Source organism: Phytophthora infestans, genomic scaffold (assembly GCF_000142945.1).
Source record: "Phytophthora infestans T30-4 supercont1.66 genomic scaffold, whole genome shotgun sequence".
Classification (NCBI taxonomy): domain Eukaryota; phylum Oomycota; class Peronosporomycetes; order Peronosporales; family Peronosporaceae; genus Phytophthora; species Phytophthora infestans.
The window spans coordinates 408,690-429,280 of NW_003303693.1; the positions used below are offsets into that span (position 1 = coordinate 408,690).

Genomic DNA, 20,591 nt, shown 5'->3' on the forward strand with positions numbered 1-20,591 from the left:
TTCTCGATATGGATCCATTATGATATGATCCTGGGCATGGCCCTGGCTTGAGAAGCACGAGCCCTGGATCGACTGGCGAGGCAAGGCAATCGGTGCCAGCCGCCCTGCGCAGTCCGACAGAGCATTGGTGAGTCATGATCCCACCTCTGTCAGGCCCCGGGGAGCCCGCGAGGGCTGCCAGGGTACCAAAGCATCCGGCAGATGCTTGGGAGTCGTCGACGTATATGACGACTCCAAGGATGTTTTGATGGTGGCCGCGCCCAGAAGAGGCGTCGGCCAAGTGGGTAACTTAGGTCCACAGGCGGGTAACTTAGTTCCGCAGACAGCTGCAGCTGTCATGAACACTGAGAACAGCGTGTTCAGAGTGGGTAACAGAGTTCCACTCACGGTCGCCCAGACCTTAACTGAAGAGAAGGACGTCGGATACGCTTCCTGTGTGGGTAACACAGTGCCACACGCGGTCGCCCAGACCTTAACTGAAGAGGAAGGCGTTGAACACGCTTCCTGTGTGAGTAACACAGTGCCACACGCGGTCGCCCAGACCTTAACTGAAGAGGAAGGCGTTGAGCACGCTTCCTGTATGGGTACAACAGTATCACACGAGGCCACACGAGTGCCTCGGATGTCGTAGCGACGACATCCCTAGACGTGGGCAGCAAAGCTCCCCGTCACAGACGCCGTCGGCAAAGACACCGCCGCCGCCTCAAGTCGGATACGAACTTCGTTTCGATCGACGTCGCTTCAAGCGACTCGGAGTCCAGGGCCCGGGCTCCCCCGACAAGGCCGGTGGAAGATATCAAATCTTCGATGGCGAGACAGGTTTACCCGTCAAGGCATCTGGTGTCCACTTGGAACCGTTGCCAGAGGTTGCGGAGATACTGAACCTCGAGGAAATGACGGCTGAGTCTTTCCTGGCCAACCTCAAGGCTGGAGAGATTGCTGAGATGGTACTCATGAGACCTGAGACCACTCAGGAGGAGCTGAACTCCCCCTCTGTCTTGGACGAGAGCGTCCTGGAAGACATGAACAAGCAGCGTCAGGCGCGCTTGGGTTCTGAGATTCTCAAGAACCCCATAGATCCGGTGTATCCTTTGGTGACGGAGTATGCGGACGTGGTGAACAAACACCCACCGACCCAACTCCCACCGAATCGAGGCGTACGGAACGAGATTGATCTCGTGCCCGGCACAAAGTATTGTGTCACGAGGCAATGGCCTCTCCCGCGCGAACAGTGCGAGATCATTGATGCCTTCTTCGCCGCGAAAGCGAAGGCAGGCATGGTGCGGGAATCGAAATCCCCGCACTCGACGCCGACTTTCTGCGTTCGGAAGCCGAACGGAAAGTGGCGTCTGGTTCACGCTTATAACAAGCTGGACAACGCAACGGTGCCGGCTTAAATACCGATTCCACGAAAGGATGTGTTGTTGAACAACATGGCCGGGAGCGTACTGTACAGTGCGCTGGATTTGGTAGACGGATACTACCAAATCCTGATGCGAGAGAGCGACATCCCGCTCACCGCGGTAAGCACTCCAAGCGGCATGCTTTGGGAGTGGCTCGTCATGCTGCAGGGCTTGTCTAACGCCCCGCCGACGTTCAATCGCCTGGTGACGCAATTGTTCCGCCCTTTGCGTACCTTCGTACAGACGTACTTCGACGACATATTCGTCCATAGCCGTGCCGAGGGAGGCAAGACGGCCATGGAGGTGCATCTAGGACACCTCCGTCGAGTGTTGGACGTGATGCGAGCGAACAAGCTCTACGCCAACATCGACAAGTGCGTTTTCGCGTCACCAGAGATTAAAGTTCTCGGTTGCTTCGTCAGCAACGTGGGCGTTCGGGCTGACCCAGACAAGGTCAAGGCCATAGCAGCGTGGCCGACGCCCCGATCCCAGAAGGATCTTCGAAAGTGGTTGGGCTTGGCCAACTACCTTCACAAGTACAGCGCTGGGTACGCGGGCTTCGCTAAGCCCTTGTCGAGCCTCCTTCAGAAGGACGTCGACTGGCGCTGGGAACAAGAGCACCAGGATGCTTTTGACAGCATCAAGGCCAGTCTCCAAGAGGCCCCTGTCCTGGCTCTGCCGGACGAGACGATTCCGTTTAGCGTCGTCTGCGATGCCTCCGATTACGCCATCGGGTGTTTATTGCTGCAGGACGACACGGCTGGACAGGAACGAGTCATCTCGTTCCAGTCCCGGCAGTTCAAAGCCGCCGAGCGGAACTACCCTGTCCATGACAAGGAGCTCCTGGCAATGAAATATGCCCTTGTGAAGTTCCGTGTTCACCTTCTGGGCTCTAGGCCCTTTGTGATCTACACAGACCACGCGTCTTTGAGGACGGCGACTAACTCGCCTCACCTCTCCCAAAGGATGGCGAGGTGGCTGTCCTCTTCGCGGAATACAACTTCCGCGTCGAATACAAGCCGGGCAAGCTCAACGTGCGTGCGGACGCCCTCTCTCGGCGTCCCGACTATGAGTTGGCCCACATCACGCGGGTGACATCGGATCTATATGATCGGATACGCATGGCGTATCGGGACGATGAGGCTGTCGCGCCTATCGTCAAGTTCCTTAAGGCCCGAACGAGCGCGAAGTCCGACTGGCTCTCGTCGCGACAGCGCTCACGGCTCCACCGATATGAGTTGAAGGAGGGCCTCCTCTATTATCGGGTGGAGCCCACTGATCCTCCACGGGTGGTCGTATTCAACGACGAGGATCTGAAGCTCGACATCCTCGCGGAGGCGCATGACGCGCCCCCCAGCGGCCACTTGGGCCGCGAGAAGACCTTTCTGTCGGTCTCTCAGTCCTTCTGGTGGACCCACATGTACAAGTGGGTCGCCCGATACGTCAAGACATGCGAAACATGTCAGCAGGTCAAACCCGCAGGGCAATCTTCGGCTCCACTACAGAGCCTGCCCGTACCGGCTGATTGTTGGAAGTCGATGATTCTTGACTTCATCTTTGGGCTTCCCGCCGACGGACACGGCAACACCGGAATTTTGGTGTTCGTGTGTCGGCTGAGCAAGATGGTACATCTTGCTCCAGTTCCCGTCACTGTAAGGGGCGAACAAACCACAAGGTTGTTCGTCGATGGCGTGTTCCGCTATCACGGTCTCCCGGAGACGATTGTCTCGGACCGAGACCCGCGGTTCACTGCTGCGTTTTGGAAAACGCTGTTCCCTTTACTGGGAACTCGTCTGCAGATGTCCACTGCGGATCATCCGCAGACAGACGGCCAAACAGAGCGCGTCAATCGAGTGCTCGAGGACACTCTGCGCAGTGTGTGCGCGGCAGCGCCACGTACGTGGTCGTCGCAGCTTCCAGTTGTTGAGTTTGCGCTCAACAACGCGGTGCACGCGTCCACGGGGTTCACGCCGTTCTACTTGAACGGCTTCCGCCACCCCAGAGTGCCCCTCACTCTTCGAGGAGACACTGACTCCTCTATTCTAAGTGGGGGAGAGGCTCGGAAAGCCCTTTCCTCCCAGGTCTCGGATGTGAGGCCAGTTTCGCTGCGGAAACAGGTGGAATCCTTTATGGATACCAAGCTGAACATTGTCAGCAGGGTCCGCGATGCCATGGCAGCGACCCAAGATAAACAAGAGGAGTACTCAGACAAACAAGGAAGAGGAAACTTAAGTATATTTGAGGTTGGTGACTTAGTGTTGCTAGACACGAGGAACCCACCTCTAGACACTGTTTGCTCCGTCGGCAGCAACAAACTGAAGCACCGCTTCATCGGACCTTTTGCAGTCCTGGCCAGACATGGTGCGTCGTACACCATCGACCTTCCAAAGTCAATGACGACGCACCCGACGTTCTATGTCGGACGTCTTAAGCGGTACTTTGACCCGCAGGGGGTTGCTGACTCGCAGATCCCCCTTGACCCAGCTCCTCGAAGCGAGGGCCGGTCACAGTCGTCGACGAGGGCGTCGGAGCAGGCACCCAAGTCTCGGTCGGGACGGCAAGGCTGCGGTCAAGACCGTACGCCGGAGGGGCTCCATACGAACGGACCCCGGCGCCATACGCCGAGTACGCTGAGTACGCCGGGTACGCGCCATACGCGTACGTCTGGGAGTGTGCCGCAGGCGGCTCCGGACGTGGCAACAAAGCCTCGATCCGTCAGATCATGCGAAAGGCCTCGTCCAGATCGGACGAAGAGGCCCGGCGATCCACCCGTAGGTGCAGGCTCACGACCTCTCGCTCCACCAGGTCCAGGCGGCCCGCAAGACGAGCGAGCTCGCCCTGATTCCCGGCCTGGGCGGCAGCATTACCGCCAGTCCCGAAGCCAAGTGCAATCTCAAGCACGAGGACACGTTGACGGAGGCGGTCAACCTCAGGGTCCTGTGTCGGACCCGCAGTCGGAGCACTCGGACGAGAGTGGCTCTCGGGAGGCGCCGAGTACTCGTACTCGTACGAGGGCACCTCCGCCCCTGCTTGACCGGAATGGAGAGGCCCACTTCCACGTGGAGCGGATCCTCCAGGAGCAACGGTGTCGCGGCAAGCGACAGCTCCTCGTGAAGTGGAGGGGTTATGCCCACTCCGAGAACTCGTGGGAGCCGATTGAACGGCTCCTGATTGACTGCCCGAAGGCTGTCGCAATCTGGGAACAGAAGCGTCGGCAGCTTCATAAGTAGTCCGGGGCTTCTTGCCCGAACGGGGTACGGTCGATGAATACATACCGTACCCGCGCTCATCGTGAGCGCTAGAAGCCGCGCGCTTCAGGATGTCCCTTGGCAGCATACGCTTGCTGATCAAGTGGGCAAACCTCACACGAAGATCACGCTGGTCCAGGATGTGGGACAGCTGCTGATCTGCATGGAGTTCTCATAACTCCGTGGGCGAGTACTTGAGAGTCTCCACCCACGCCCAGAACATGTCTTCACAAGAACTCCACGTGGGACAGTTCTCGGGCATAACCCAGGGGTATCCCCAAACAGGATAGAGACCACCCCGGGTCTCGGGCTTCTTACGACAAGTCGTGAAGTCCTTAAGGGGAATGCGGTGTTGCGCGAGAAGCACACACCGAGCAGCCTCCAAGTTGTCGACGAACAACTGTTCTTTCTGAACAAGGGCTCGTTCATAGATGCCCCTAGAAGAGTGGCCGCCCACAAGGCCACGAGGAGCGACGAGAAGCTCTAAGAAGAGGTCAGCCCCAGAGCTCTCCTCGGGAGGCCAATACCCTCTTGAGTTGATGGCAGCTCCCTGGCTGACGGGTGCCGCCACCGAACCCCCACGCACACGCTGGGCAGCTTGGAATTCCTCCTGCTGCTGGTCAAGGTCGTTCGAGACCTCCCGGGGCTCAACGATAGCACCCTCCTCCTCTTCTTCTTCCTCCTTCTCCTCCTATTCGTCCGAGGAGCCGAAGAGACTCTGATAGGAGCGTCGAGTCTCCGTCTCCTCGCGGAGTGGAGACTTAGAGGCGGTACGCTTCTTTGAGGGCTTGGCGCCTTCGGCTTTAGAGGCCTTAGCGCGCGCAAGACCCTCGGCAAGCGAGAGACGTTTGCGAGGATTCTCTTCCCCATCGCCACCGGCTTTGGGAGCGCCCTTAGCCTTAACGGCCGGACTCTCAGAGCGCACAGAGGTCCTGGGACTGTGATCACCGTGATCACTAGCGGGCGACTGCACGCTGCCTTCTTTGTGCTCACTGGGCACTGGGCTGTGCCCTCCCACAGAGCCCGCAGGAGCATCCTGAGTGCTCTCGGACTCGGCATCGTCTTCACTGCCCGAGTTGAACTCGCGTTCTACGAACCGAGGGTTCGGACGGTTGTCTGAAGACGAGGGCGACGGACTGCGGCGCCTGCTTGCGCGCTTGTCCGCAGCCGCGTCACCCGAGGAGCCGATCGCCTCGGAGGCCACCTGAGTAGCCTCCTTGAGTGCCGAGCCTTTGCCGTGAGGCTTAGTGCTCTTGGCCTGCGCCTTACGGCTGCAGCCTTAGAGCGTGTCTTAGCACCGCTCTTAGTAGTGCCACGAGGCATGTTAACGGTCGAAGTGGAGACCTAGACGAAGAGCGCACAGGTTGCTGCTCGAGGCTCTAACTGTGAAGTGAGCCTCCGCCGCGCTCGCGCGGCCAAGTCGATGGTTTTCGACTTTGAGAATGAGAGTTTGTGATGAACACCTCTTCATTCAGATTGGTCGGTAAACCGAACCTAAGTGGGGGAGGATGTAACGGGGTACGTAGCCCTAAGTGTACCCTGGTTACATGAAGTGTGACACTTCACACTTCAGGAGTATGACACGTCATACTCCGAGATATTTGGTACAAGGTACCAAGGTCGTTCAAAGCCAACCATTGGTTAAATGACATTGCATTTCTATAGGTAACTAACAGTTTGTATTAAACCCAAACTTAATCTACCTATAAATATACTCAGTTTACAATCTACCTTATTTGGGTCACTTCGCTCTCTTTAATAAAAGAGGGGACCTGTGAACTGCCGTTCACTGAGAGTTTGTATACTCTCGGAAGATAACTTCCTCTTGCGCAAGGTGCTGTGTGACCCCGTCACATTTTTACAGGATTAATCCTGACATTTTTTTTCATGAATAAAATCCTGGAAAGATATCTTAAAGGCTATTATCTCGTCGATCGCATTGAGTTACGTGCATGACAGGCTCAAGCTCTCCATTCCTGTAGTTCAGTTTACTGAGATCGCTCTTTATGGTGCAGGGTCAAAGTTAAAATGACATGTATTTGGGTTTTTGCAGGTCTTAAAAGGCAACCATCCAGCCAAAGCAACATTTAGACCCGCGTTTATGCAACTTCTTGTTTCTGCGTTGGCTCCACTTGTTCTTCTTCGTAGACTGCGTGATTTCCGCTTCTTCCAGCCGTGAGTGCAGGTATATGTTCGTTGGTAGGGGTCAAATTGCTCTGGTACCAACTGCGAATCGTCTCCTCCCTTCCTTGTCTTCCTTAGGCGCTTGCTCCTCTCTCCTCTTGACATTGTCTCCTTCACTGGTAACACTTGCATCATTCTCTGGCAGTAATCGGCAAAGTAGGTTTGCCATGCCTCCCAGCTTGTGTGCCAATTCACCGGCGCTTCAACAGGTACAAGAGCCAATTCAGCTGCAAATCCCTCATTATCCGATTCTGAAGCACGCCCTGATTTTACATCCTCCACGTCGGGATAGTCACTTCCACGGTCGTTTCCAGGGATGGCGGGACCGCCACCGGTTTCCATCGGATTGTCTTCTTCGTTACTAGCCGCTTCCGCGGCTTCAGACACTCCAGCTTCTTGCGTATCACTTAGCCCAGATCCTCGAAGTCGCGGGGAGAGACCCTTGTTGCCTCCACGCGCGCTCCGGGCGCTTACATCGCTTCCGCTGACGTTACGCGTCATCTTATCGGGAAGCGGTAGAAACGCGAATGAGAAAAATCCGAAGTTATTCATTTCGGAAATAGGCGAATCGGGAATTTTATTTTACTTTCAATCATGGACTGCCCCATGATTGGAATCCTGTACTAATTCATGTAAATAATCATGGCCTCCAACAGGCGCGTTGAAAAAAGGCGGATAATGGAGCCCAGGATTATATTACGCTATAATCCTAAAATGTGCATGATTATTGTACAGGATTTTATTAGGATTATTAAACCTGTCTATCATGATAGTATCTTTGGTAAGATACGTTTTGAAGCAACGTGCGGCTGTGGTTTGTTCACAGGATTATTCCACGATGGAGATGTGATTATTCCAGGACTGACTCATCGGTTAATGTGCAAAGTGCGTTGCATGTACGCTGCAAGTAGTGGTACTGCTAGCACTTTCACAACGATATCTGTTCAAGAGCGCAAGTTACATGGTGTGGAACACACAGAGGTACGAAGTACCAAGAGAGTTAGCAAACTCTCAGTCAATAAGTTGGAGAGCTAACATGTTCTTTCAGTGCATTGGCTGAAACCCACACGCTATGCATTTGATTAGGTTTAATTAAGCTAGATAGCTAAACAGATACATTTACCCCTAGGCGGCTTGGCCGCAATAATAGTATATTAAACACTTCTGGTTTTGAAGCATAAAGTTACGGTATTACATTTGAGCCCTGGTCTTGGGCTGTAAGTTCCTTTAGATAAGAAACTTAGTATTAGTGGCTCTTTGAGTCGAACGTCTTCCTCTGACGCTAAAGCTACGGCAGCCCCGCTGCAGCAAGACCACAATATAAGCTGAAGAGTAAGTAAAACTCATGTATTCATCAAGGTTATCATTGCTCCAAGCCAAACTGTGCTTCTTGTAAGTCAGTCTGCTCATACACATGCTGTAACTTGGGTGGGAGGGCTGTCATCGTTTTCAGGGTCTTAATTCACGTGAGCAGAAGCCTTCTTTTCGTCGTCTTGATTAGTGGTCGGGGTTTGAGTAGATGCGGAGGCGTGTCTAATTGGCGCAATTAGACGTCCTGTACTTAGAAGTAGTTAAAGAAAAACAAGCGTAAATAAGCAGTTTTTACATGGTTTTTCACTTTTTGGACGCGTATTGCACTTTCAACAGTTTCCATGCATGCCCAACGGTACAATACCGCCAGCGCAATAACACGATTTTGGGCGACAAATAAGATATAGTAGAATAACTTGAAACGATGCTTGATGAGAGTGGTGTCGCTCATGCCGTGAGTTAGCCCAGGCACAACCTGACGCAGGAACATCCAGCAGACGAAAACCCCACAGCTAAACTGGTCAAACTGAATGGGATTGTTATGCGGCACCACAGCAAAGCCATTAAGTCCATTGTACTTTAGAAACGTCGCCACTCCTTTTGCTGCACGCATGTAGGACTTCTGGCTCAAAGGGTCGTAGTAGAAGATTCTCTTAACCCCAACTTTCACCACAACGCAACACCAGTGAGCGTTGCCAAAATTCAGCAGCAGCAACAACGTATCCACATCCAGCTCGTTAATTTGCGCAGTAATACGATCCATGCCTTCCTTCGTAACCACTTTTTCGTTATCTTTGACCCGAACCGACTTAGTAGTAGCTTCTTGTACGCCAGAAAATCTACAGGCCGGGAAATCGGTAGTGAGTCTTGCACAGAACCCTCTAATGGATGCGTCGGTCAACCAACAGGGTGGTATGACACGGTACAGCATAGAGTACAAACGCTTGCGCTTTATCAAGCTCCGCAATAGGTGACATCGGATACGTGCTCCAAATTTGGTCTGCAACCTGTCTCGCCTCATCATGATACTCCGCGTCAGGTGCAGGGAGAGCTTCCTCAATTAATCACTTGTGCGTGTCAAAACCAAGCTGCACCGTTTGCTTCAAAATATCCATTCGTTTCATCACCTGGTTCTGTTCTCTCGAAAATGACCCCATACTGTTGATCTGAACCAGGGACTGGACGTTGCCACGGAGTCATCCGCAATGGGTTCCACAACCACGGGGCTAAGGCTCGTATTGGAAACTGGAAGAACTCGCATGCAGTGGTCCAGGAGCTTGAACCGGGAGGATACAGAATGGATCCAGGATTAATACGGGATTTCGCATCTTCCGAAACAGAGGTCACTGGTCGGCGGTGTGTGCATATTTCGTTAACACGATCTACAGCTGGCGCTGCGTTTCCAGTAGACCTGGTTGCTCAGCATCTTGAAAAATTAATTAGGTTTTTTAGTGTATTCTAGCTCGCCCTTTTTTAGCTGCCTTGAACCACTATCGATCGGATCTCTCGCTGGCTGCCGTAGGCTTACGCTGCTTCTGCGGACGTCCCACTTTGCGCGCCTTTGCGTTGATGCGCACCTTCATTTGAATAGAAGAGGTTTGCGTTTTAGAGCCTGCATTGTTTGTATCGGGACACAATTGATCTTCGGTCGGTTGTTTCAAGACTCTCGTTACCACTATCCTTCGCCTCCGTGGCTTCTTCTCGCTCTCGTTTGCGAGCTTTATCCTCAGAAGACCTGCTGATTTAGACTTACGTTTCTTTACTGCTAGAGAACGAAACTAAGCATCGCTTCGAATTCTTTTTCGTCACTAAGATCTGAAAGCCCGAAGGCAATAAAATGTGTAGCTTAAACTGCCTCCTTGTAGCGCTCTGCGTGTTGGAGGCTTTTTACGTTTGGAAACGGATGCATCTTCATCGAACACCTTGTACTGAAGCTGACGCACGGGCTGCAACTTCGTTATTAGGCTTGTCCATCTACAATTATATACAAATCCTGTTATAATCCTGAAACAATCCAGTAATAATCTATCACGATGAATTTTTTCATCAATACAGCCCCGTGGTATACCTGGGCCAGCGACGCCGACGTGCTTTCGATATGCGATTGAGTGACGGCACGGGAGTCGCAAGGATGAAGCAAAGTCACAGTTGCATCGCCAGCCAGACAAACGAAATCGATGCGATCTATTCGCTCCAAGCGCCAAAACGGCATCGGTATCTTCAGAGTCCACCTCGTACTTGTAGCTGTCAGCCTTAAACAATGCGGCAGCATAACCTGGTTTGATCTGCTCAGCGACGTAGTATGTAGTGAATCGTAATACGTTCGCCATTGCTTCACCGTAGTTTGAATTCACAAACTACCCGATCCGAGTCAAACGGTACTTGTACTCCTTCTCCACCCGCCGGTCGCTCGAGACTAAGGCCTCCACCCACTGCGCCATGCTCATACTGCTGTAGATCACATCCTTCAGCTTTCTAAAAAATCTTTCTCGTCGGTTATTTGTATGATTACGGAAGTGCGGCAGCTTTGCTCTCAAATGGATGACCCACATTTCCTGACACGAATCCCAGTTACGTGTTAAGAACTCATAAAAACCATTAATTCCGATTCTCGAGCAAATCTTGCGAAGCGAGGCTCGTGTTGGGTCAGGTTCGTCTTGACAAGACGCATACACAAGCTTGTGTACCGCTACATCAACTTGAGAAGCATCGTCAGCAGAAAGATTCCCAAACTGTGGCTTCGAACGTTTCTCCTTCAGGTATTTTATCACGGAGAAGTGACATATCAAAACACGAGCTTCTGGATAATGTGACTGCAATACCCGAACGTCATTCAGATCCTTGCCTACCACAATACTCACAAACCAAGCAAATAATGTCAAACATTCTTCCCTCCCAAGTCCAAATGAACGGCGATTTCCATTTGGCAACCCCTTTCTTAGCGACTTTTGCTGATTGAAACGTGAAGCTTGCCTCGCACCCGGTGTACCTCCAGCCATGGTCTCGTCGTCCTTCCCCACCTGGTGCTTGCATTACCCCGTGCGTACACCGCATTCGCTTAAAACTGTGCGATAGACGATCCGAAATGGGTAGAGCTCCGGGGCGGCTAAGCAACACAAAAACAGCACACCAATCAAAATAGAATAATAAAAGCGTCAGGATATCATATTAAAACACCACTCGTCAGCAAAAAGATTACATGCTGTGCTTCTCCCGAGTTTCAGAGCTTCGAATTCGGGAGTGCAAAAAAGTTCTGCCTCGTGCCTCTCGATTGCTGTCTGAAACTCATTCCAGTTGCTGAATGTCTTGACTGGAAGCTCTGGCACAAAATAATCCACAGACTTATGCGCTTTTAGCTTTTTCTTTCGCTCTTTTCATTATCTAGTCTTTCGTTGAGGTAGGCGCCGTCCTGCCGATACAGTCTGAGTGAAAGTAGCATGGTGGGGTTGTCCCCCATTATTAAACTTGGAGCGCTTGGGTGGAAACGCAGTTGTTACTGCGTCATCACAATCCGATTCTTTACTCCGTTCGACTCTTACGGTTTTGACTTCGACCCCGCAGTTGACTGACAACTTGCTTTGGCATTTCGTGTAGCAGCTTCAGCTTCGGCGTTCTGTTGGGTGATTGTCACAAACTGGCGAACCGCATCTTTAATATCAACAGCCACAAAAAGTTAGCAACACTACAAAACAACACACAAAGTAGCACAATCAAGCAACACAGCACGCAACATACCGAGGCTGACCTGACTAGCAGGTCTTGTTTCGACAGGTGCAGTAGTCCGTGAGTGCACGCCGTCAGAGTTTGCGGCCTCTGCGGCTACATCTGCGTCTGCTGTGGCGTCGGTGCTAGCGGCGTCTGCGTTTGCGGTGTCTGCGCTTGCGGCTTATCCGTCTGCAGCGTCTGTGCTTGCGGTGTCTAAGCTTGCAGCGTTTCCGTCTGTGGTGTCTGTGCTTTCGGCGTCTGTGTTTTCTGCATCTGTGCTTGCGGCGTCTCCGTCTGCGCCTGCACCGTAGTCCACCAGACCCTCCATGTCAGCATCTTCATTCACCACATCCGCTAGGGTTGCTAACGGGTCATCGATATACATATCTTCGACCACAGGGTCCGCGGTGAGCCCTGTCGCTATACCAAGCGACGTTCCGGCGGCGTATCAACGCCCCAGAACTCATCAAACGTTCAAGGGGTACCGTGCCCCCGTTCACTGAGTGTACTACCAGCAGCCCATTACTGCCCTTCACCGGGTTAAGAGAGCTACGTCTCTCTGGGCTAAGTCCCGTGGTGTGCACAACCTGCACTCTCATCACGAAGACTTAGCGCTCTTCAGTAGGACATACCGCCTCTACTGGTGGCCGGGGAGTCTTCGTCCACCTGGCCGTGGCCTGCGCCACCGGACTTGGGGTCCACGGGCTGTCCTCTTCCCGAGGACTGGCGAGGGACACACACGCTGGTAGTGTCACTGTCTGCCGCATCCATAGAAGTGGACCAAGCTCTCGGCTACGCTTAAGTCCATGGGTTCGGGCTCACTGTACGCACCGGTATCAACGGACGGCGTGACAGCAGAAGAAACAGCGTAATTGCTGCGATGCTCCGCTTTCCGAGGAACGCTATCCTTATCATGGCGATGTTCCTCTTTTCGAGGAGTACCAGCCTGCTTGTGGCTATACCCTTCCTGAAGGGCGATTTGAATCGCCTCCTCCATAGTTGTCGTTTGCACCCGGAATAGCTGGGTGCGAGCAGGACCGACCTTCAGGCCATCCATGAAGACTGTTGTCTTGACGTCTTCAGGCAGAGGATTCTCTGCCAGAGATGCCACCAACGTGCGCATCTCTTGCGCGTACTCTTGCAGCTCACGCTTACCTTGCTTGCACGCGAGAAAGCGTGAGCGCTGACGGAACTTATTGTTCGCCGGTAGGAACGCGGCTCGAAGCTGCTCACACAGCTGATCCCAGGATGCAAAACATCCAGGAGATGTCGTCTTCCTGGTGTATGCCCAGTGCTTGGCACGTCCACCAAGGTTGAGCAGGGCAAACACCACCCAATCTGGCTCGTCCGAGATGAGACCCGCCTTCATGGCGATCTCCACCTCACGGACCCAGAAGTGAAGGTTCTCTCCTTCCTCCTTCTCAAACACTGGGACCTTCAGCCATACCGGCTTAGGCCTGGTTGCCTGGGGAGCGGCCATCGTGGCCTCCAAGCTCCCGCGGACGTGAGCGATGAGACCACGCTCGTAGGTCTCAAACGCAGTCACGCGATCTTGTTGCTCGGCAGGCGTCGCCGCCGCCAAGCTGCGAAGGACATCTTGTCCAAAGAAGTCTCCCATCTTCCGAACAGACTCGTACTGTGAGTCGTTCAAGCGAGAAACTCGCTTCGGTCCATCTTAGCTCAAACGTTGAGCACACAGAGAATTCAGGTAGTTCATTCTACCCGCGATGGTGTTGGATTGACTACGAGTGCTACCAAGTGTGACGGGGTCACACAGCACCTTGCACAGAGGAAGTGCTTAAGGGTATTATCTACCCGAGTGAACGTTAGTCCACGTGTTCCCGGCCTCAAAGGGAACGGTTTGCTACTTAGAAGAGTAGATTTAAGACTGATGTATTTATAAGTAAGATAAGCTTGGTGCCATACAAACTAGAGGTTACCTATAGTGGAGCTTAGTAGTCATGCACTGACTGGTTCCGAGAGCACCTGGTACCGTGTACCAGGTGTCCACAAGAGTGACGGGTCACTCTTTATGTGACATGGGGCACACTGGATTGTACCCCGTTACAACCACGATGACTTGAGCCTGTGCCTCCATCTGTAGAGCCGTCTTCTCCTTGCGTTGGCGCTCCCTTTGCCGACATCCTCACTGGCGCTGAGGTCTCCACTGCTGTGCTTTCTTTACTTTAAATCGGGGGACCGTGGGATCCGTACTTACTCGAACAAAGTTAACATAACATTTAAAAATTCGGCCCTTTTTATTTTTTAAGTAAGATAAACTGGTAAATTACCCTGCGCGTCGAAGGTTGCTCTCAGCATTTTGTCGTGTAATCATAGATAAGGTGCAGTAAGGCTGCCAATTGTCGAGTGCATCAACATCATCGCCAGCTTTAATCTGACTAGCAAATCCACCGTTCTTTCTTCAGCAAGTGTCATCTTCAGTTACCTTCAAAGCGATCCCAGCTACTGCATTGCTTGGGAACCGGAGACATTGCAGCGAATTGTCACTCCATGCCCAACAGCAGTATTGAATGACTCCTGAACACCCGATGATGCCAGTTAGATTTAGAAGACGTATCCCAGAAGGCACCCTCTATTCATACATGTACCTGTGAATCCAAGTGTGGTAAAAACTTAAAAAAAAATACTTTGGTAGAATCGACTGTAAGCTCAAAAAAAACAGAAAGTGGTCTTGCGTATTCAATACGCGAATGCTCGGAATGCTACACCATGGCGACGACACAATATTCATTATTGCGCCTTCAATCCCCGAGGTGCGAGTCTGCATCCACTACGCGGGATCCATTGGTCAAACTTGGGTCGTGTTCCCTGAAAGTGAACTTTCACCTCGTTTCCGGCGATCAAGACAACACGGGCTCGGCACCTGCCCAAGTAAAAAAAAGTTAGTAAAAGTATCCCAAGCCAACGATTGCTATTGATGGAAATGTTTTACCAATTGTGCTCGCAGTCGAGTGCATCCACGTCATCGCCAGACTTAACCTGGCTAGCAAACCCGTCAAAATCAAACGGTGGTCCACGCGTGCCGGTGTGAAGCCGCACTTCCTCTAGCAAAGGCTCCTCTCGCGTAAATAACTAGTTTTCTATGGGGACGTGGCAAAGAACTCTCGTCCCAAGTCTTACAACATTACCAAAATTGCAAATAGTGAACATGTTTCAAGAAATTAGAAGCCCGAATCTGCGAGAAAAATTGCATCGAGCTGCTGCCGTTATGAGCATGTCGAAAATTTATCAAAAAGATTCAGCGATGGTGTAATGAGCAAAGTAGAGTAGCTATACGTGCGTCAACCTAATCCTCGTGTTGCGCCTTCAGTAGCTTCTTCTTCATGGCGTGGAAACGTAGCAGCATCCTGAAACAACAACAAAAATCAGTTAATCCAGTCTTTCTATCCTTTTATTCATTGTAAACGCACCAGTAGATTGTGAAGGTGAGTGCACTGATCCACCAGTTGCGCTCCGATCGCCAACGCGTCGCCTTCTTCTGAAGATCCGCCGAATAGTGCGCCTCAATATGCGGGTCACTGGGCAGCGAGTAGCGCTTCTGCAAGTCGTAGGTTTGCGCCACGAGTACGACGAAAGAAACGAACGTGATGACAGAGAAGACGCTGAGTGTGCCGATGCGGATGTTGAATACAACGTCGCCGAACTTGACGATGCCGCGGTTGAGCATGAGTCCCGGGAACGGGATAGTCATCAAGAGCAGGCTGTCAATCAGTTAAAGAGCATATTAGTATCTTGGCGACAACGAAGCGTATAAAGACGCGAGTTGCACGTACAGAACCACCGCAGGGGGAAGTAGCACGTAGGTGAAGGACGACCACATGGACGCCATGGTGAACGCAGGAGAGACACGATCAGAGGGCAGACGTTGGGATTAGCTTTGTTGTGGCTTCTTTAGAAATGGATTTCACTGACTCAGTATGCCAATTGAGAGGTGTATGCGGAAATGAGAGAAACACAATCATTCTTGAAAAAATCCACTTCAAGTTGCCTTTTTTGCCATGGATACTCGTCGCGAATGATCTCCTGGTTGCCATGGTGCAGCGACTTGACGGTATTAGCTGGGGTTTGGTGCTGAAATAAATAATCCACGGCTGGTACGTTGGTCGTCAGTGTATGGGACGAGGTCCTTTACACGAGGATGCAGCCGTTGGTATTCAAGTCTGGCAACAGGGGGTCTTTTTTCCTAGGTGAAGTATGGATATCGGTGGTGTGGATACTGCGCGAGACGTGCAGCGTCTGGAGCGGCTCTCTTACGTCGGCTCCGCTGTCTCGAGTCGCGGCGACGAGGAGAAAATTGCTGGAGACATCCCTTTGCAGAAGCTCGAGGACGATGATGACGAAGGATTGCCGCTCCGATCTGGTGACATTCCAAACTTGTACCATTGGCGTCACATTGGGTTGTTAGTGCAGTATGCAGCTGTAGGCTTACTGTACGGCGGACTGCCACGGACGGTGTATCCGCTCCTGAATAATTTTCTGCACATGAACGGCTACCAAACGCTATCCGCGCGTGTGTTGCTGTCCTTGCCATGGTCGTTCAAAGTGCTGATTGGAGTTGTGTCCGACTGTTTCCCTATTTTTCGCTCTCGTCGTCGCGCATACATGGTCATTGGATGGATCATTTGCTCTACCATGCTGCTTATTCTTGTCTTCGTAAAGCAAGCACCTCCGTACTATATTGACTCAACATTGCGAGGTAAAGATCTCACAAAGAAATCTCCTGCTCAACTACAAGGTCGAGTGAATTTGCAGGCACCGGATTCGGGTTCCCTTTACATTGTACTCATGATGTTGGCTAGCTTTGGGTATATGATCGCTGATGTGGCATCTGACGGGCTCGTGGTGGAATTTGCTCAACGTGAGCCAGAAAACATACGCGGGAACATTCAATCGACAGTTTATCTTGTACGCAGCATTGCGATGATTCTAGCAGCACTACTAGTTGGCTTCGGCTTGAATGGCGAAGATTATGGTGGATCGTTTTCTTGGTCATTCTCAGTGAGTCAATTAATGCTGATCTTCTCGCTGCTGAGTCTGGTGGCGATCCCTGCAGCGGTGTGGCTAGTGCAAGAACCAGCACTTGGAGATCACATACCGCAATTTGGCGAGTACATGCGCAGCTTGTGGATTTTAATTCAAAACTCAGCCATGGTACAGGTCTTGGCCTATCGATTCTTCAGTGGCATCTTTGACGGCTTCACAGTCACGGCAGGCGACCCGATTCAGCGCTATTGGGCTCGCGTCCATCCGCTCAATGAGAGCTTGTTCTCTGTGCTTGGACTTGTCGTTTTCAGCGCAGCTCTGTATGTGACAAAGAGCTTCGGTCTTGGTTGGAGCTGGCATCGCGTTATCGCTTGGACGACCGTGTCAGTGATTGCTCTGGATGCCATCGTGGGGATGCTGACAATTTGGGACGTAGTCCGGAGTCAGTGGTTCTGGTTAGGCACACCGATCTTGGAGGAACTACCGCAAGCTATGAACTTCCTCGTATCTACTTTTGTTGTCGTCGAGCTAGCTGAGCTTGGCAACGAAGCTGCTGTGTATGGTCTATTGACGACGGTGAGCAATCTGTCGAGTCCATTCGCCTCGTGTATCGCCAAGAATGTTAATGCACTCTTTGATGTGGGGGTGGCTGACATCATCCGCGACTCAAATCATGTTCGCTGGCACGTTACATGGACATTTGTAATTGCGTATATCATGAAGGTGCTGTCACTGGCGTGGTTGCCATTGCTCCCTCGTCAGAAGCGCGAGACTCAAGCTCTCAAACGCCGTTCTCGACAGTGGTTTTGGGGAGGCGTCGCAGTTGTCTTTATCTTCTCCTTCGCTCTGCTCTGGTCCGTCACAACGAATCTTCTCTCAGTCTTCCCGAGTACTGCCTGTCTCGTTCTTGCCGGCGGTTCCGGGTGCAAGTAGCAGCAACGTCAGCTTGACCATGGTGCAAACTTTTGTGTATGTCGTTTGACAAGCGTACAGCTATTTTGTTGTTTTGCAGTAATAAAAACAATTTTCATCCAATCAGCACCCTCTGCTCGCCAACATATTGCCGACACCATCAATACGGAGCTCTTGAACTGGTCGATCCTCTATCATCGGCCTCCGTTCATTCAACATGCTACGCTTCCTGTCCGCCCCTGCGATTCGCGCCGCACAGAAGTCGACGCTGCAGCAGCGCTCACGTGCTGTGCAGGTGGTGGCTCGCCGTCCGGCGGCCTCCACGCGCAGCTTTACGTCTACGCGATCTCGTCTGAACGCTGACAAGGTGATCGATCGATCTACCACGCATTAAGTCTCTAGCCAGACAATTAATCTAATAGTGTCGTAACTACTACCTAGGCGACGCCTGAAGGACAGAAGGCTCCGGACGCACTAGTACTTACGCCCTACGAGAAGGTGACGGCCACAGCCACTGGTGGCTTCTGGCTCGGCCTTATTGGTCTGGGTGCTGTTGGCGTCTACTTCGTCGCTCGTGAGCTGCTGCCCAAGTACGTGACAGCTGATATTATGAAGAGTATTAGATGAGTCTGACATATTTCGGGATTTGTACAGCCGCATGAGCCCCAACGGCCTTTTCAGCGAGTCGCTGGACTTCCTCTCGGAGAACACCGACGTGCGTGGCTACACAGGGATAATCCATTGCTATGAACTGACGTAGCTGTCCATATCGAACAGGTGACGTCGCGTCTGGGGCTGCCAATCCATGGCTATGGCTACGACCACGGTGGCCACCGTGAAGGTCGTCGCAACCGCATTGAGCATGTAAACCTTCAGGCCAAGGACGGTACCCCGCGTCTTCGTATCAAGTACAACATCAAGGGCCCCTCGGGTCACGCTTACGTGTTCGCTGAGGTTAACAAGGGCATGAAGAAGAACGAGTACGTGTACCTCATCGTGCAAGTAACCAAGACCGGCGAGCTACTCAAGATCATTGACAACCGACAGATCCTCTCAGCCGAGACGAAGGAAGAACAGGACGCTTTACGTCAGCTGCTCGGCAAGTAGGCAACCCACTCACGTACCGGTATATAGAGTGGACTTCAGACTCGGATCCTCAGCTAAGAACAAAGGAAACCTTTGGGTCTGTAGCCTACATGTGATCCCTGTCTAGGAATATCATTTTTTCTGAAGTACTACATGTAATAGTACTTTAAGTACTTGAAATAGTACTTTTAAACGTAGTACAACTTTAATAGTTGAAGGCGGCATCAGAAGTTGCTACTCGTCATATAGGAAGGCGTTCCGAGCTTGGTTTTTGCGTGACATGTCGTTGCGCTTGTGCACTGTCTTGGCCTTGCGCTCGGCTCGGCGCTTGACTGTAGCTTTCAATCCGATCTTGGCGTTTATGTTCTCGGTAACTTCAAACACTTCACGAAGCACTTCATTCTCCACGAGATGCGTCTGAAATCCAGACTGCAGTGCACGACGGAGCACGTGTGCTTGGAAGAAGCGACTCCAGGTGGACACTGTCAACGTCTCACCTTCAGCCTGCAGCTCCTTGTGAGGCCCTTCACCGGTTTGCAGCGTCTCCAGCACTTCTTTCAGCATCGAACGCTGCACTTTACGGTTCTTCTTCCCGATACTTTTTCCTGACTCGCGCATGTAAGCTTCGATACGTGAGCTCAGACCGCTGATGATACTTCCAGCTGACTCATGCGAGTAGATCCAGCCATTGGCACCTGCAACGATGTACTTAAACTGCACGATAAGCGCCAGTACTTCACACGCAGAGGCTCGTACTGAAGCGTTTGTTCCGTCTCGAACGAAGCCAGCAAGCGCTGCTACATGTCCATGGACTATTGAGCGCGCGTTATACACCTTACCGATCATAACTGACGGGTTGAAATAGCTCACAAGGAACGCCCAACACTCCATAACGGCAATCGTTAATGCCTCGGGGAATTCTTGTTCATTGTGGCCATCGTCTTCTGCGTCCTTTGCTGCCACCAAGAAGCTTCCTAGTACCTCCAATAACTCCCACTTGGGCTCGTCGTCCGGACAGCATATGAAGCAGGTGATGCTTAGAGCGTACACTGCCTCCACACGCAATGCACTGTCGCCTCTGTCTGTGAAGATCCTCTGCACAGATAGCAATATATCGTCGTAGAACCCTTGTTCATCTGCACCAAGCGTGATCGCTACCATGCTTAGCACTCGGAGTGCCAAGCTGCTGGATTCCTTGGATCGTTTCTTAAGACACCCGAGTGCATGCGAAGTCAACGTCACCTTAGACGTCTGCACTCGGTCACTCATGACTTCAGCACGTAACATGGTCAGGATCTTCTCAAGTGCCGCGATCTTAGTGGTGTCTCTCTTCTCGGTGAGCTCTTCCGTAGCTCCTTCCAGATCGTCGTCCTCGTTCTCCACATTGTCGTCGCCCTTCCACTTTTTACCACGTCCTTTGCGTCCGTTTCCTCCCCCAGAGGCATGTTGCTGCTGCATTTCCCATTGCAACGAGCTCTCCAGCTCCGACTCGACCGACGAGTCGCCGAAGTTGGAAATGATACTGTAGTCGATAGACCCGTCATCGCCACCATCACTACCTGCAGCCAACGCATTACGCAGTAGGCGCTTGCCTTCCTCAGATAAGCGGCGACGCTGATGCGGATGCAGCTTAGCAGCGCGCGTTCCCTTCCCGGCACGCACCATAGTCTCCTCTTTTCCGTTTCTCAGCTGTATTTGTACAGTTGAAGTCAATTTCTGAGTCTGATAAAAATAAAAC

The 20,591-nt window shown here is 52.1% G+C and overlaps 4 protein-coding genes across 4 annotated transcripts; 2 read left to right on the forward strand and 2 right to left on the reverse strand.

Annotated features, from left to right (window-relative positions):
• Positions 1–15,001: 15,001 nt before the first annotated feature.
• PITG_18233 (uncharacterized protein) lies at positions 15,002–15,757 on the reverse strand (the record flags this gene model as incomplete). Its single annotated transcript, XM_002997815.1, has 3 exons — positions 15,002–15,219; positions 15,283–15,573; positions 15,646–15,757. 3 exons carry the CDS (start codon positions 15,699–15,701, stop codon positions 15,159–15,161), a joined length of 408 nt encoding a protein of 135 aa, XP_002997861.1.
• Positions 15,758–16,066: 309 nt separating this feature from the next.
• On the forward strand, positions 16,067–17,788 carry PITG_18234 (uncharacterized protein; the record flags this gene model as incomplete). The annotated part of the gene is made up of 2 exons (XM_002997816.1): positions 16,067–16,126; positions 16,199–17,788. 2 exons carry the CDS (start codon positions 16,067–16,069, stop codon positions 17,786–17,788), a joined length of 1,650 nt encoding a protein of 549 aa, XP_002997862.1.
• A 185-nt stretch (positions 17,789–17,973) lies between these two features.
• Positions 17,974–19,098, forward strand: PITG_18235 (uncharacterized protein; the record flags this gene model as incomplete). Its single annotated transcript, XM_002997817.1, has 4 exons — positions 17,974–18,134; positions 18,209–18,357; positions 18,422–18,482; positions 18,545–19,098. The coding sequence occupies 4 exons, from the start codon at positions 17,985–17,987 to the stop codon at positions 18,872–18,874; spliced, it is 690 nt and encodes a 229-aa protein (XP_002997863.1).
• Positions 19,088–20,518, reverse strand: PITG_18236 (uncharacterized protein; the record flags this gene model as incomplete). Its single annotated transcript, XM_002997818.1, has 1 exon — positions 19,088–20,518. The coding sequence occupies one exon, from the start codon at positions 20,516–20,518 to the stop codon at positions 19,088–19,090; it is 1,431 nt and encodes a 476-aa protein (XP_002997864.1).
• Between the last annotated feature and the right edge of the window lie 73 nt (positions 20,519–20,591).